The sequence below is a fragment of the Prunus dulcis genome, chromosome 1 (genome assembly GCF_902201215.1).
Source record: "Prunus dulcis chromosome 1, ALMONDv2, whole genome shotgun sequence".
NCBI lineage: Eukaryota > Viridiplantae > Streptophyta > Magnoliopsida > Rosales > Rosaceae > Prunus > Prunus dulcis.
Window position 1 is genome coordinate 5472569 of NC_047650.1, and position 16711 is coordinate 5489279.

At 36.1% G+C, this 16711-nt stretch overlaps 1 protein-coding gene across 2 annotated transcripts; it reads right to left on the reverse strand.

Annotated features, from left to right (window-relative positions):
- Window positions 1-45: 45 nt before the first annotated feature.
- Window positions 46-16230, reverse strand: LOC117614742 (DNA ligase 4). Of its 2 annotated transcripts, XM_034343639.1 has the most exons (27): window positions 15859-16230; window positions 15282-15373; window positions 14144-14229; window positions 13922-14058; window positions 13457-13531; window positions 13252-13343; window positions 12910-12981; window positions 11552-11631; window positions 11412-11449; window positions 11317-11323; window positions 10995-11150; window positions 9756-9831; window positions 8983-9107; window positions 8846-8880; window positions 8344-8402; window positions 5891-5974; window positions 5347-5442; window positions 5202-5250; window positions 4971-5058; window positions 4580-4783; window positions 4007-4132; window positions 3780-3879; window positions 3577-3682; window positions 3247-3377; window positions 2970-3131; window positions 2046-2201; window positions 46-933 (listed from the first exon to the last, which is right to left on the reverse strand). In XM_034343639.1, the coding sequence occupies exons 1-27, from the start codon at window positions 16189-16191 to the stop codon at window positions 207-209; spliced, it is 3492 nt and encodes a 1163-aa protein (XP_034199530.1). In that variant the 5' UTR covers window positions 16192-16230; the 3' UTR covers window positions 46-206. The 2 variants fall into 2 exon arrangements, with proteins under 2 accessions (XP_034199530.1, XP_034199531.1); XM_034343640.1 differs by lacking the exon at window positions 15859-16230 and having other exon boundaries at window positions 14144-14240; window positions 15282-15369.
- Window positions 16231-16711: the final 481 nt, after the last annotated feature.

A 16711-nucleotide genomic window follows, 5' to 3' on the forward strand; every position in this document is an offset into this window, starting at 1 on the left:
AAACCAAAACCATGGAGACAGTAAATCATAATGGAAATTCAAGGCAAACGGCATAATTAGATGATAAATGAATCTAGAAAAAGGCAAGTGTCTCAGTTTGTATTGACATATAATTTAGGTACAAGACATTCAAAAGCCCAACTAATCCACAATCCTTGACTGTGACATATATACAGAACAGACAGTAAACCGATGCAGAAAACAATTTACCAATCCTTGAGCAGCTCACCAGCAACATCCTTGTAGCTAACTTTCTTTTTCTTTGAAGGTCCTGCATTCAGATCTACTGCTGGTTTTTCCTTTTCAATACTCGTATTTGTAGTTTCAACTTTCTTCATAGCAAGACTTGGAATCATGTCAAACAACATGGCTTGAACAGGATCAGCCATAACTTCAAGTTTCTCCGGCTTTCCACTGTCTTCGATATTACACTTCTCAATCATTTCGACATCAGGAATTTTATAAGAATGGTCCTCAAAGCTAATGTCTTCAGCAACCTCTTGCACAGCTGCATTGTCTCTTTGTAATGATTCAGAATCTTTAATTGCTTCATTTTCTTGGATGTCTAAACTTGCGTCACTCATCATTCCATGTTTACTTTCTTCCTTATCAACCTCTTCCGCACGTAATGTGTTATCATGAGAGCCACCTTCATCTGACTCATTTCCTGATATTTTAGCAGGCTTCCTTCCAATGCGCACCCGTGTTCTCCGAGCTTGGTTGACACCAGTTTTTCCTTTGTTCATGCTTGTGAGAGCAGGTCTTCCTCTTTTCCTTTTGCTTTCCCTCTCAGGTGAGGCCAAGATCCTATAGTTTTCTGGAGCTTCTTTGCCTCCTATCTCTTTTCCTTCTTGGTTAGGAGAAGCAGAAGAATTGTTGATTTGCAGAGTGTCCACATCAGAGGGTGCTTCTTCTAGATCCATGTCATGTTTCCTAGAAATAACAGGAGCAGAACAAAAATGTTAACCACCCTGAAATCCCCCCTATTTACTCTGTTATCATAATTGATACTAAAGGGAACCCCACACATGCACACCCCTAGCAAGTCTGCACTTCACCCCTCAGAGATGTACAATACCTTCCCTGTAGAACTTCTTCCCCTTGCTATGTTTATGATATGAACTGAACAAACAATAAAAAACACAACTCCCCTTCGTATGAGGAATTTTTCTACGCACGTCATTTTAGACAGTCTACCATTTCTTTGTGCAATGAATCCATTCCTGTATTAGTTTACTTTCTCTTAGTAGTTTATTTCCAAGAATGACTATCTAGCCCAGTATAGCGTCTCCATCATTCAGTGGAAAAACAAAATTAAGAAAAGAATAAAAGATGAAACAGCTAGCTTTTAGCAATCATTCTTTCTATTTTATTTTCTAAGGATTACGATGGAGACACTACATAATGAACAGGTAACATCCAGCACAAAAGGACGATACGCCGGGGGCAGAAGCAAGCATTGGCTTGGGTGGGCTAGCCCAGTGTAAAAATGAAAATGAATATATAGCATGTCCACTGCAACCCAGAAGAAATTAACCCACCCCTCAAAGAAGAAATTAAGCCATCCCATATCTAAGGCCTGCATTCTCCCACTCAAGTTCTCAACATAGCAGCTCTCAAGACAGAAATCACCAAATGAAAATACACCCCTGTAAAAATTTATGGTTCTGCCCTTGGCAACGTCCACTAATGAGCAAAGGTAAATCTCATAAATACCTCAAGATAATAGTCCAATATCAGTCACCTGTGTTCAAGGACTTAAGAAAGAATTTTGATGGTCTTGATAAAGAATAAGATGGGGGTTTCTGAAACTGGATTTTAAGCATTTATTTTTGCTACAAAACAGGTTTTAAGTAACAAGTGATCCCATCAGGGACCGTTGGCTTCCATGTCGTAAATCTGAAATTGAATTACGAGTGAAACTTCTTGTTACTATTACACCTAATTTTGTATCATAACCCAAATCAACTGATTTGATTTTATATGCGTATTATAACTCAGTGGAATACCACATCCAAGTGCAATATTATAATAATTGAACTCACCACTCTTCAATGCTGAATTCTTCCCACCCATTGGGTTTTAAGCTATATGTTTCTTCTTGCAGTCTCTGGTCCCTTTCCAAGCAGTCTTCCAACCATTGAGATCCAACAATATGCAACTTTTTGTTATGCAGAAATCGTTTCTCTGATTCAGTGAAACTGTAACAGAGAGAGCAGTGAGAAAAGATAAAGGAGAAAAGGTCATGGACTGTATTGATGTTGATAACAGCTGTATGAGGAAAGGGGTCAGACAGTGGGCAAAGCTGTTTCTGTTGTAGTGTAAGAAAAAAATATCCAAGAACTGGGGGATAGAACAGAGCAAATAAATCATGCTCCTATAATGGTCATATTAGGTGAATAAAGCCTTATCGTAGCATTTTTTTTTTTTTTTTAAATGCAGTAATTCATCCATAGATTGAAAGAAGAAATTAAAATTGTCTCTTTTCTGTTTCTTAACATGATACTTGATAATTTCAGAATGCACACGCCATTAAGCATCATATTTGATAGTTTTGTTATAAAAACAAAACATGATACTTGATAATTATAATTATAATTGAACTGATACATTGGCTACTATAAAAACCATGCATATGGCTGTGTTGAGAGAAAAATGGCACCCTCAATTTTTTGTAGACAAATCGTACTACACAAACATGCTTAAATTATCCTGAATAATCAACTATCTCACCAACATCTTGTCAATCAATTCATGCCAGAAAATGCACCTCTGCCAACTTCAATGGAAAGCATATCAATGAACGTATGGTCGGATATTTGACAAAAAATCAAAACAATCATGTGATGATTTAATCGTCAATAATGATTCCACATATCTTATTGATCAGGAGATCCAAGCACTTATCCTCCATTAGAGACTGGGAATAATTATTCATGTAACTCGCAACATTATGAACTATAGGTTACCTTTGCAATAAAGTTCCAAAATCGACATCAAGACCCTGCACTGACAAGACTACCAAATGAGTCGCATGAGCAATACTGTCAGTGACTCTGCCACCACTTATGAGAACTTGAATCTTCAACCTTCTGAGTGTGAATCGTAAAAGGACTTCCCAATCCGGTTTCCTTTAAGCAAAGGTTAATCAGAAATCCATAAATAATAAATTTAGAATGTGAAAAACAAAGAAAGCCTAATATAATCCGTGTCCTGAGAAAGCCTAATATAGCCAACAGATCTTACAAGGAATGAGTTGATGGGATAAAGTAAATGCAGCAGCCGTGAAAGCGAGACCATTTCTCCATTGGACAGTATTTTTTCTTGTAATGGTCGATAGTTTTGGAATCCTCAGATCTATACATGTTGCTTAAAAGCTGAAAAGAATGAAATAAACAAATTACCTCATTGCCTATCAAAAGTTCTCTGTGTTACCTCCAATAGAACCAGTATTAAATAGTTTCACTGGTAAACATAGTACTTAAAACTTGCTTCTTTTCCGTTCTTATATGCTTAGATATATAATAAAGTAAATTCACTGTTTGGAGAGCAACTAACAATACTATGTACATTTACCTGCTTGATGTCTGCAAGGTCAAGATCCCAGTAGTACGAGTCAGAAAATTCATCAATTTCTTCTTGTAACTTCATTTTTGAAGATTCAGATATGAAGAGATAGTACCTTCACAAGAAAAATATTTGAAGCATTGTTCAATAAAAAAAGGGGTCACATTTTACAATGTCTTTTCAATACGAATAGATTAGATAGTGTTACTAACTTTGGCTGTAAAGCAAGAAGTCTCTTTTGAGAACAACAATCCAATACCCAAGAGAAATGAATTATATCTCCATGACGCTTTGCTGCCTGATATTTAATCCCTGTCATATAACATTATTATTACAACCAATCGAAATTGTGTGTGTGTGTAACTGAGTTACATAAAATAGAGAGAGAGAGAGAGAGAGAGAGAGAGAGAGAGAGAGAGAGAGAGAGAGAGAGAGAGACCTTTGCTATCAGCTGCAACACAGTGCGTAACTGCGTTATTCAAATTCATAGAGAAAGTACCCCCATTCTCAACAACAAGTTTGTGCAAGGAATCAAGAGAATTAGTGGGAGGCACATTAACAAAGTCTGCACGTGTCAAGGACAACATGGTAAAGCAGAATAAATAGATGCAATTATATGGTCAGTAGTATGCTCAAAATATCCAATTTTGTTGGTTCCAAATGCATCCTTATAGTATTGCCTTTTTCTTGTATTCAGTTTGTATTTGCGGGGATTATCTACAGTGAACACCTTGAGGAAAGATGTTAAACAATAATTTCTTCAGGTTATTAAACACACGCACGTCATCTCTCATCCAGCTAATACACGACTCCAAACCCCTTATGGAAAAAGGAGACAAGTACAAAATGCAGAAAGTATTGACTGTTGGAAATAATACATACACCAGAAGAAGAAAAAATCATTATCAGTATTATTATCTGATGCAAAATGCAGATTGAAAGATCAAGCAATTTTGTAAATGAATTGACTCAGATATTAAGCAAGTAACTCCGAGAAAAAGCCACAGGATACAAAACATCATATTTGAAAATAGTAATGTGTCCTCCTTGACGCTGGAAACATCAGTCTGAACTAAATGAGAGGGAACAACAGAAAGATTTCTTTTTTCTTCCTTTCTAGAGGATTTCTTGTGTTTCGTTTTAGTATCCTGCAGAGCACCGTAATCCGTTCCCCTTTGTGTGGTCCCATTGCTTGAATGTACAAGCTCAATAAACGCTGCAAAAGAAGAAAATCAAATAACCAAAATTTAAAGCACATGATAGTTGAAGAGCTTACCCCATCTTTGAATGCTGAAACTAAGGAAATAGAGAGGAATCCTAGTTTATAAAATTAGAAATATGCTGGTCACTATAAGTAGAGCTAGAATCCTAGGATGCGTTTGGAATAAATTTGATCCTCTTACATTCCACATCAAGACATTCATGCCAAGGTTTATCATATCTAACTCGATCAATACGTGGAAATCTCAGGCTGTATGGTGCAGAAAAAACCTGCAAGAACACAACAGCCAACGAATCAATAAAGTCATCAAGTCAAACTAATACAACTTATACTGCGACACCCTAGTAGATCTACATGTAAATATCTGATTAATAATTGAATCAAAAATGATACTATAGCTGTTAGGACACACCTCAGACCTTATAGTTCTGATGTCACTCGTTATAGAAAGTATTATTGATCTGCAAAATACAAGGGGCAAAAGGAAAAAAAAAAGATAATTGATATATGTTCTGAAAATTAATATATCACAGACCTATCCAGGAAATCATACTAACTTCTCGGGGCTTTCAACCCAAACATCTGGTCTCTCTTTTGAATTGTTTGTTACTTGATAAAAACTTGGTGGAGCCTTTTTTAGGTACTCATATTTCCTGACAGAACAGAGAGAAAATCAACATATATTTGCAGAGATAAGGAAAGAATAGCACCTAATAAGGTAAATCCAAGGGCTTAATAAGGTATTGTATTTGACCATAAAAACAGACTTATTTTCGCAGTACCAGTAAATTAGTAATCAGTAAAAAAATGCCCCATGTGGGTGTTGGCTCCAAGCATTATCTCAAGTTTTCAACAGCATTTCTCATTCATGATAAAATAAATCAAACTGATGCAGCCTAGAATTACAAAACTACACTGAACAATCACCAATGCTAACAATTTTTTGTCTAAAACCATAAGCTGCATGGCCATCAATGCAATGGTCATAGCACAAACTGTTCTGGTTGCCCTAAAGGCTATTTCATGTTGCTCATTGGATATTTTCTTGATAAACCCCCCTGAGGAGCTACCACAGTGTTGTTAAGTTATAAAACAAAATACCTCAAATAAGGCTTTAATTTGGTTGCAACAGCTTCTAGATCCTCATCAGAAAGTCCAGTGCCCACTCTGCAAAAGGATACAAATCTGCAATATGAAAACTCAGTCAGAAACATTCACTTACCCGTTGTGGATACAAGGATTATAAGCACCAATGAGGATTTAGGCTCTCTGGTGCATCAAACTACTCTACCAAAAAATTAGCACCAACAAACAATATGGCACACACATGGAACCAATGGCTGGTTAATTGTTTAAGTATCAATATATTAGCAGCAAGCTAACCCTGATTCAGCCAAAGTCATATTCAAAATCTACTATAAAATGGCCAGGCAAGAATCTAACCTAAGAGATAAAAGTTGACAAGAGAAAGCAATCAACTTTTTTATTTTTAAAGAGAGAGTAGCAGTAAGCTACGTAAGAGTCAGCTTAATTCATATCACACTCTAGTATAAAAGGACCCAGACATTGATCCAACCCAATAGATAAGGCCAACCAAAATTACATAATTTAAAACTAAAAAAAAGCAATCATGGCTAGAATAACACATGCTGATCTCATCCTAGTTAATCCAAGAGAGGGACAAAGAATGACCTCTTAGAAAGTGAATCCGAAGGGCCTAGAAAGGGCTTCTTTTCAATGTGAATCAGATATGGGATCCTAGGAAAGAAGACAAACAATTGACCCTGGAGGAGAATTGGAATTATGAGAGGAAGAGGCCCCTGGAATCATGGTAGTACGCCTCAAGATTGGAATGAGGGGAAGGAATGGAAAGATAAATGGATGGGAAATCCCCCTATGTGCTGAGAATAAGAGGAGCTGCCTTGCTTGGACTTGATCCCACCAAATTGACGCATGACCCACACTCAGGAATTTAACCTTCACACACCTTGGATAACTTCTCCATGCTACTTAGCCAATCAAGAAAGTCATTGTTTAGCCAATCAAGAAAGTCGTTGGGATGCAATCGGCCATGAGGCGATTCATGACTCCTGCATAAAAAACAGCACATTAATTCCGGAGCTGTGGATGATTGAGAAAGCTCTAAGATCTTGTTTGTAGTTTCTGTTTAAAAAGTTGTACTCATTGGTTTTCCCGCCCTATCAAGTGGATCAACTGCTTTAGCAGCTAGGCCCTTCACTGCAGAGCATCCAATTCCCAACTAATCTATTCTGAATGGAAGCGATCGATCGAATGGATTAGAACAAACAAATTGGATTAAAATTAGTAAGATTTTACTTTGCGTCGATCAACAAAACAGAGACAAAAGGCACGAATCTAAAATAAATATTTGTCGGAGAATCCGCTGAAGTAGCTCTTTTGAATCTTCAAAGACGGGCTTCCACCAATCGACGTTTCTCACATTTCAGATGGTGGTAAAGTGAGACCACATAAAGAGCTCTTCCTCAGTCCGTCTGATTATTCAGTAAGATATGGTGTGACCCTTTTTCTTTTTGTTTGAATCTTCATATAGAAAGCAGAATCAGTTGGTCAAGAAAAGAGTAAAAGAGGCCAAGGAAAAGGAGGAGGATAACCACATGATCACCAAACCTTATCTGGCTTGGATAGATTCCGTGCTGAATACGGAGGAATACAATGATATCAGAACAGAGTAGACCAAGCAAGCTTACAGAATTTGGGGAATTAGAACTCAGAATAAGCTCTTTTGACCAAAATAGAGTTAAGTAATTTAGAGTCATATCAGGTTGGCTTTAAAATGGTGGATGAACATGTCCAAAAACCATATTAGTTCATAGCTTGTAAGTTATTATCGATCGCAAAAGCCAAATCTGTTAACAGACCCAAAAATGTATATCAATCTGAATCCATCACACTAACAAATAGTATATGCATCAATCATGGCAACTCCGATAGTTAAATACACCCCTGAAATCATCTATTCACGATGGTTCAAGTAATCTATTGGTGCTTGCTTATATTTTGTTAACTCAAGGTCACAACTTCCACATTAGGCAAGAACATGACTTCAATAAGTTTACCGTCAAGAGAAACATAAGAAAAAAATATGGTTACACTGTTGGTAACATCGAATTTTTTATATTTTATATTATGAGTGTTATTGTGTTTAATTTGATCAGGGTTTAAACAGATTCAAAGAGATAATGAAAAAATTAACTGTTCTCTCTCTCTCTCTCTCTCTGTGTAAAGTATTCAACTAACTCTTTGCTCATCTGCCCACTAGTCATTTTGCGCTTTTGCCCCATCATTTCACATAAGATATGGTTTGGGCAACCAGTTTCAACAAAATGCATTTAATTAACTCGTAGATGCCCTTTTTTATTATTTTTTGTCTCAACTTACCAAATAATTGATTTTCTCACAAATATGACTAACCTTATTTAAACAAGACAATACAGAATCCAAGTTACTACTCCAATATTTTCATTCATTGAAGCCAACCAATCTGTCTAGATCTACCATTGAAAAATTCTTACTTTCTAGGATATGTATTTGGTACTGGACGTTCAGCAAGACCCACCAAGAATTGAGCTACCTGCAATAATAAATTTATCACTGGAACTAAAAGTCCATCATATATAACTACATATATATTATTTGAGGGACACCCTTTAGGGTCCCCCTACAAATTTTTTTTCAACGATCCAAACCATCTATTTCTTAAGTCTACATTCATAGATCATCCTTGCAAAAAATTAGACAAATCGGAAACCATTTCGACTTCCAATTGTGTCTTACAAAATCAATGAACACAGTGTCTATATATATCTCCTAAGGTCCTTAAATAGAGTCGTGTTTCTCAACCCTTGTGCATGCATATCAGTTGTCTACACATGATCTAAAGGTCGAGAAACATAACCTTATTTAAGGATCTTATTTGAGGACCCCAAGAGAGTTATTGGTACACGCATGCACACACATCTATGTTTGGGTCGGAATGGAAATAAACTAGAATATGAGCAAGCATTTCAAACTGACCTCCCCTCCACGACGTCCAGAACCATAGTATCCGCCTAAATACAGGTGTGTAGACATTTAATTAAAAACTATAGCAGATACGAAAAATATGTTGGTTCGAGGTAGATAAGAGAGTTTAAGAAAAAGAAATTACAAACCTATGATAAGAACATCCAAATCAGAGCCTGCACGAATGTAATCTGGCTTTAATTTTAACCACTTTCCACTCCGATCACTAGGTTCCCATTTAGAACCAAGGTCCTTCAAAACAATCCCCTCATGTCTAACAGGATAAAAATGATATATAAGCTTAAGGAAACAACTGACCAAATGATGCATGAACAACTCAATTTGATAAAATACAAATAAGACATTTAGGTCAAAGAACTGTATATTCAACACATAGAATAGGAGAGAACAATGATTCTGTACATCAATGGATATGATCCTTTTAAGACGCTATTACAATATGGGAAAGAGGTTATAGTATCGGATTTTACTCCTGAGTGACATCAATCGGTATGATCCTTGTATGATTTTGAAGGTAATTTGCAAGTAGTGTGGGATTAAATCACCATGAATCTTAGCTGATAATTTAAAGTTCTAGGTGTTTGTGCAGGGCAAAAAGTGGAATTAGGAAAAAAATGGTACACGTGATTTTAAATTTTTGGATTAATTTTCGTGATCAACAAATTAGTCTAATTTCAGTTTTACAAATCTAAAACCCTGGCGTTAGTGCTAAAACTTTCTTCTATTTGATGGGGAAAGACTAAAAATTTATTGAAATTGGAAATTGAAGAGAGAGAGAGAGAGAGAGAGAGTAAAGGAAAATAACATCAATCTTAGTAGACAAATTATGCCCAAAGAATGTACGTGATAAACAACAATCATAGTCCACTCGAACTAACAAGAATGCTGAAGCTATGCTAACCTATTTTCGATGGTTTCTTTGAAAAACCTCTCGACTTCATCCACACTACGAGCAATAAGCGACCAACAAGGATCCCCTGCATGACCAACACAGGTAAGACACTGATGTACTGGTAAATGTTAAACCATTTGACAGGATTAGCTTTCGAGAAAAATAAATAGCACTATATTCATATGCCTGGAATAACCAATGGTGGAGAGGTGAACATAATAACCCATCATTGTACTAACACCAGACAATAATGATGGGCATCTTGTCATTCATTCTGTATTTCACTTTCTTCTTTAGTGAAATGCTTTATCTCGTATAGAAAATATCTTTTACTTGGATGAAAAATTTCCAAAAAGGCCAGATGAATCACATGGCAAGTTTACATACATAACTTCTACAGGTTAGAGATATTCTCACAAGCTTCTCTCAATGCTGGAGACATAATAGTTAGGAGGTTTTATACCTCCATAGGATTCAATAGATATTTAGATGGAGTTCACTGGCAAGAGCAGGGGGCAGTCCAATTACCGCATGCTAGATTTCATAGAGGATTAAGTCTATCAATAGATGTGGGTGCTTACTTTGTGAATTAAGTAATAGAGGCAACAAATCAGTTAACGTGAGGTGAGTTATGATAATTGATAATCGTGTATTAAAATTAAAACTGGCATTCAATCAAATAAGTTGGAATAAGAAGTCACAATAAATAAATAAGGTTATATTTGTTTGTGCTTCAGTGACATGAGAGTAATCTAGCACAAGAGAAGTTTGACCATCACATCACCCCAAACCTCCACCCTCCTAATGATCATATGTGTCAATTTGGACTTCATACATGTCAATTTGGAATTCATACACTCAAAATTTTAGTCAGAACTCAGGACTTCATGACTTCAGTATGACAACAGAAAAACATTGAATGTCCAATATATCTTAAACAGAGTTGAGTCAATCCTCATCTGTCATGATGAACAGAATTTGGATTAGTTTAGGTAGGTTCCTTAAAACCGCATATCTTAGACTAAAGCTTTGCTTCACCTAGAACGCAATCTAGAGCATAGGTTGCACACATCACTTGTTCTCGTCTACACTAAATCAACCCACTAGCAAGCAAATGAAAATATAAAAAATGCCAACTAAACCAAAAAAATCCACTAAATCAAACACAATGCATAGGAGAAATTCTTTTACCACATTGGAAAAAAAAAACATAGGAACAAATTCTGAAATCTGTAAAAATATTTTTACCTTCAGAACGGTGAGTGTTAAGACCACCATTAGGTACTAAAATTTCTAAACGACCCTTCAAAGGTTTCACAACTTTCTGGAGAAGCTCATGCCGTTCCTTCAAGCTCTGGTGAATTACACTAGTATCTCCAACATAGAGGATATCGAATGCAACATCTAGTCAATCTCATGTCAAGGTACACAAAATCAACATTTTTCAACAGTCCTTCACATTTTTAATTTTCAGTTTCTATGATTTATCACCATCACCAATAACATTGAAGTGCTTGCAAAGCCGGAGATCAACCTCAACTTTGAGCAAGGTCAGACACAAAAAGGATACAGCACAACTGCATGAGGAGGGGGGGCATAAAGTGTAAGCTGGACTCTAACTTGGTAGTTTCTAAAAATAGAAAAAGAATATCATGAAAAGAAAACCTGTCTATCACTGTCAAGTCCATCCCTTGCTGCCTTGGCTGTAAAATAAAACAAGGAAAACAAATTTATTAGTGACAATCAAAAAAAGCAAACAGTCAACAGATCATATCAAGAAAAATTAATTAATTACAAAAGAAAACCTATTTCTTGATTTGAACCAAACTCAGCAAAACGATTGGAAGATGTGTCCCAGACCAACATCTCACCATCAAGAATACACCTACCAACATTGCAAGGGGAAGAATTAATATGGATTAAGTTGATTGCAAAATATTACGTGAAAAAGAAACTCTGTACATTTTCGCACAGCAACATGTATGGGGGGGTTTGACTGTAAATGATACACAGCTTGTTAAACCAAAGGCCTTTGCAAACTACACAGGTTCCAGGCATATAAGAATTTCAAAACATAGTATTCAGACATTGATCCGTTAACAAATAAGGGCACCGTTAAAGTTGCCCCTATAGGCATCTGTTGGTGTTCACCAAAACAAACTGTAAAGCCTTTGAGAGAATGAAGCTTTCTAAAATTGAGATTGTGATGGTTGCTCAAATGGATGTAAAGGACAGCATGTCCATTTAACTCATTTTAATATGGTCATTGTACTTTTCCCCCAGAAACATACAAAGACACCTAAAAAGGTTGCAATGGCAGGACAAAAGTTGGTAACCTATGCCTGACCAAAATAACAAAAATTAGTACAGCCTATATGAATGATATAAGAGTTGTTCATCTTTCTAGTCTCATTTGTGTGCATGCAGGGGTGCATGTATGTGTTTTTTGCATAACAAAGGTATCTCTTGGCTAGTACCTCCAGCATATTTTCCCCATGATTCTTTTCTTCTCACTCTTTCTCTAAATCCTTTTGTACAATCATACCAAAACTATGCAAACAAATAAAAGAAGGATTATCCATATAACAGACTACTTTATCAAGATACTTCACAACACCGGAAGCACCTTAGACAATACAAGCTATTTTTTCTTTGTGATAATTTAACTTGTTACAAAATTCTAAGTTTTGGCATATCTTCTCTAATTTGTAGCTTAAATTAATAATTTAACAATCACTCATACTAGCAAAATAAGAGAACATGTGTTAGACTGGTTATAAGGGAGGGAGAGTTGAAAGGGTTATTGCTGATAGTAAGAGAGACACAGAGAGAGAAAATAAAGAGGGAAATGAGATTCAAGTTTTGGGAGCAATTTTGTAATCAATCTCCATTAAGCAATAATATATATATATATATGATTTTTAAAAACAAAATCAGAAATAACAAGGGAGGGGTTGATAGGGGGCACATGCCCCTCCTGGGTCTGCTGTGCCTCCGCCTCTGCTTCACATTCACAAACCAAGCAAGAAAAGAACAGAAAAGGCCAACAAACCAAGACATGTCATAACTAGTGTAGATTATAGTAGAGCTACAAGAAAATAAGATAAAGGAAGCCAAAAATAACAAAATTCTAGAAATAACAATTTGATGTAGATAAATTTACCTATCAGCCAGAACATTTTGTATAACAATGTCTGACATTGCATGTCCATATTCAGGGTGATCAAGAAAATTCCTGCAGAAGGGAAGCAACTTATGAACAAAATATTTTTTGAGTTTATGAGTTTTCAAAATATTTTGCCTAAGGAACCACCGATATGACAACGACCCAAGCTTTACATAAATGTCAATGGTTAAATCAAATTCTCTTATTGAGTAATCCTGCCATATTGTGAGCCTAAATTAGTAATCAAATTAAATAATGCCCATGAGAATAAAAGGAAACACTTAAAAGATAAAGATTGAAAAGATTAATAAAATTGCCAAAAAGGTTTGCAACCTCTACCTTGAGAAGTAATGTATTTCAGTTCCATTCTTATGAATTTGGATGCGATCCCCATCAAATTTACACTCAACAACCACTTCCTTACCATGAAGCTGAGAATGTGGGGAAAGAAATTAAGAGAGATATTAATGGAGTTAGACATATGAAATAGCGTCACCAAACATATATGTGTGAATAATTTGTGTATCCATCTACTATATAAAACCTTTTTCCATGCAATAGTTGCATCACCAACTCTCATAGCTAGTTGTGGGCGTACAGCTTTTCCAACTTCAATGTCCTGCAATTGATGCAAAGTAGTGTCATTAATTCAGAAGCTATGTAGTTTGCACACATATAAGCAAATTTATAATTAAAAAAAATTAAAAACACACGCTATACACCAGAATACCAAATCTTCTCTAGTAGGTACTGCAATTTTGAGATCATTAACTTCAAGAAGAGCTCTTTGTATAAATGAGAGCTTCTTAAGATATGTTCTTCACAAACAAATCACCAAAACGACCAAAGGTTTTCATATCTTTGGCATGCAACAATACCTTAAAATAATTTTCCCCCGTAGTAGCTTCAATTAGTGAGTAGTAAATTTTAGGAAAATACCATATTAATGTTGCTACACCATTAAATTATTCAAGAGATATACAAAATTGTTTCAGACTTAATGAGAGACCTGGCGTTTATGACGCTGATTTCTATCCCTCAGCTTTTCACAAACCAATTTCAAGTCACATGTGACATTAAACAAGTCTTCAGCATCTGGATGAAATTCATGAAAAATGCTCTTTTCACTAGTTCCCAGCTTCAGATCTACAGGAGATATAAAAACATGAAAAATTGAAGCTTAACAGAATGGATATTAAAAAATTCATATCATGACCTTAGTAGACAACACCTTTAAGAATAATCATGACAATCCACTTCATTTCCTGTGCATTTGTCTTCTTTATCAACGTAGAAAGAACTGAAGTCTTCTCTGCCCTGTTGACATCCTTGTGTCATTTTAGGTGTTATAAACAGACTTGAGAGCCAAACAATGTTTTCATACAATAAACTTAAAGCACGCAGGGAAGATATATTATATAAGCTATTTAAATTTAAACTTCAAACAAAATTTCAAGAAAGATTAATGAGAAGAAGCTAAATAAGTGTGGAAGAAATATACTTAAACATTTGCACTTAGGTTCAATCTAGAGGGCCTAACTTATTTGCCCCAGTAGGCTATTTAACTTAAGTTCAACAGAAAAAGTACCTAAATAAATTCTACTAATGTTTTCTAGTAAAAGTTAAAATAACAAGTTACATTAGACGACATCACCAGCTGAGACCTTCTACACAGAAAAGTGAGGGTGGAAAAAGAAAGAAGGTGGCAGCGTAGAGAATCATGTTCACAAGCAAGGCAGAGACTTTCTGGTATAATTAGGCTAGAGCTCCCATGGTGCACTTGAGTTTGCCAACCCTCATGACAGCAAACAAGTAAACCCAATTTCTAAGCTAGATCAAACAAGAACTTTTCATAAAAAAGATTTGATACACAAGGATTTCATAGTTAACCAAGTTCTGTTTGTCAAGAGATGTTAATCACTGCCTAAACCCAACTTACTATCTCATAGGCATATTTTTTACCATTATTCAAAAGAAAGAGTACACGCACACGTATATATATGTGTGTGTGTGTGTCTATATATATATATATATATATATATATATATATATATGTGCGGACATCTGGAAGTTATTATCGTGCAGACGCCATGTATTTTGTACTACCCCTCCCTGCTTTCCTGCCTGTTTACAATAGCATCCGCACGATAAAAACGTGCGGATATCCGGATAAGAGAATAACTATATATATATATATATATATATCTATATATATATATGCGAGAGAGGAAACGGAAGAAGAAAAGGCCAATTCTAGATTTGTGTTTAGCATATATCAATGCAAACTTGGTTAAAATATCCTCATAATCGATGTTAAGCATTTACAAGCTCCCGTTAGGAATTAGGAAATGAACACTAAAGTAATATACCTATTTTCACTTGAAGCTAAACGATCAAGCAAGTCATTTAACTCCTTGATTGTTAATCCACCTGAACTCACTCCTTGTCTACGTTGCAGCACCTGATTCACAAATAACAAATGCCAAACAGTTATAAACATATAAAACCGAAGGAATCATACAGTAAAGTCTAAGCACACTAGACAAGAGGACTTTGAGTCACTAATGTCCAAAATCAACTGATGACAATTTACTGCAACTAAATCGTTTCAAAAATCATTTTTGTAATTCATTTCAAATGAGTTGTTAGGGCCCAGTCTCATGTTTCATCAGTAATCAGTGGAAAAGTGATTATCAATCCCAAAAAAATTGGTTGGTTTCATTTCTTCTACTCCATGCAAGTGAACTCTTATTTACAACAAACCATTATAAGCACACAAAATTCAGAAGCTTAGAAAAGCATACCCCGCCAAATTCCATACACAAAAATACAAACTTTCACTGACCCAGATACCAAAAACTCCCAAATTCCACAAATCCAAAACAAGCCCAGAAAAAATCAATCAACAAATAACAAAAACCAAAAGCCAAAAGCCAAAAAGCGTACCTCGGCGGCCACGAGCGAGAAGTTGCCGGCATTGACACCAGTCTTGGCGCCGCCTTTGCGCCAATTGATGAGGCGAAGAGCGTCCTCGGAGTCTCTGGCCATGCCGAGAGCGTCAATGAGGCAGGTGGCGAGCACAGACTCCTTAAGGCCATAGCTGCCGCGCTCGCGGTCGAGGCTGGGAAGAATTAGGCGAATCGAATCGAAATAATCAGCAGGTTTACAGAAAGTGTCGAGAAATTTGCGGAATTTGGAGCGCTTTAGGGTTGAGGTTTTGCTTCTTTGCATCCAGTTGAAGAGGCTGCATAGGACGCTGAACTTGGTCTCCTCACTCATTTTGAAGCTTGTTTGGTACTCTTCTGTTATGAGTTTGAACTTTGGGTCTTATATAACAAGTTGACAACAAAAGAACCGCTATGTATGTGTCTGTATTTGTACGCGCGCGCGTGTATAGGAATGGCAACGACGGGTTCAAGGTAGGCCTCATCATTTGGCTCGCGGGCTCATAGGCTGATGGGGGTCTGCCCGGCCCATCGAAAAAAAGTCCGGCCAGCCCATTATGGGCTTTGAGATGGTCTGGCCCACCTTGGGCCGGGCTAGACTTGGACTTAAGTGTCTGAAGTTCGGCCCGATTAAGCCCAAGAAAGCTCGGCTAAGCCCGCCTACGAAAGCCCGGCCCATTAGGTCCGCATATATATATATAATTATGTATAAATAAGAGTTTAGGTTTATGATTATATCACTTAAATCACATATATAATTTGTTTCATTTCATTTACTTTTCTTTACTCATTCCTAATTTATAATTGGATTATTAGCACATTAATTTGTGTCAATTATTAATTCAACAATTATA

What these genes read in the sequence shown, in the direction of transcription:
- LOC117614742 (XM_034343639.1), bottom strand. Translation starts at nt 16,191, where the DNA reads ATGAGTGAGGAGACCAAGTTCAGCGTCCTATGCAGCCTCTTCAACTGG. An exon ending in TGTCATGATTATTCTTAAAG is followed by an intron (nt 14,059 to 14,143) that starts GTGTTGTCTACT and finishes TATCTCCTGTAG; the next exon opens with ATCTGAAGCTGGGAACTAGT. An exon ending in CTGGACGTCGTGGAGGGGAG is followed by an intron (nt 8,403 to 8,845) that starts GTCAGTTTGAAA and finishes TTATTATTGCAG; the next exon opens with GTAGCTCAATTCTTGGTGGG.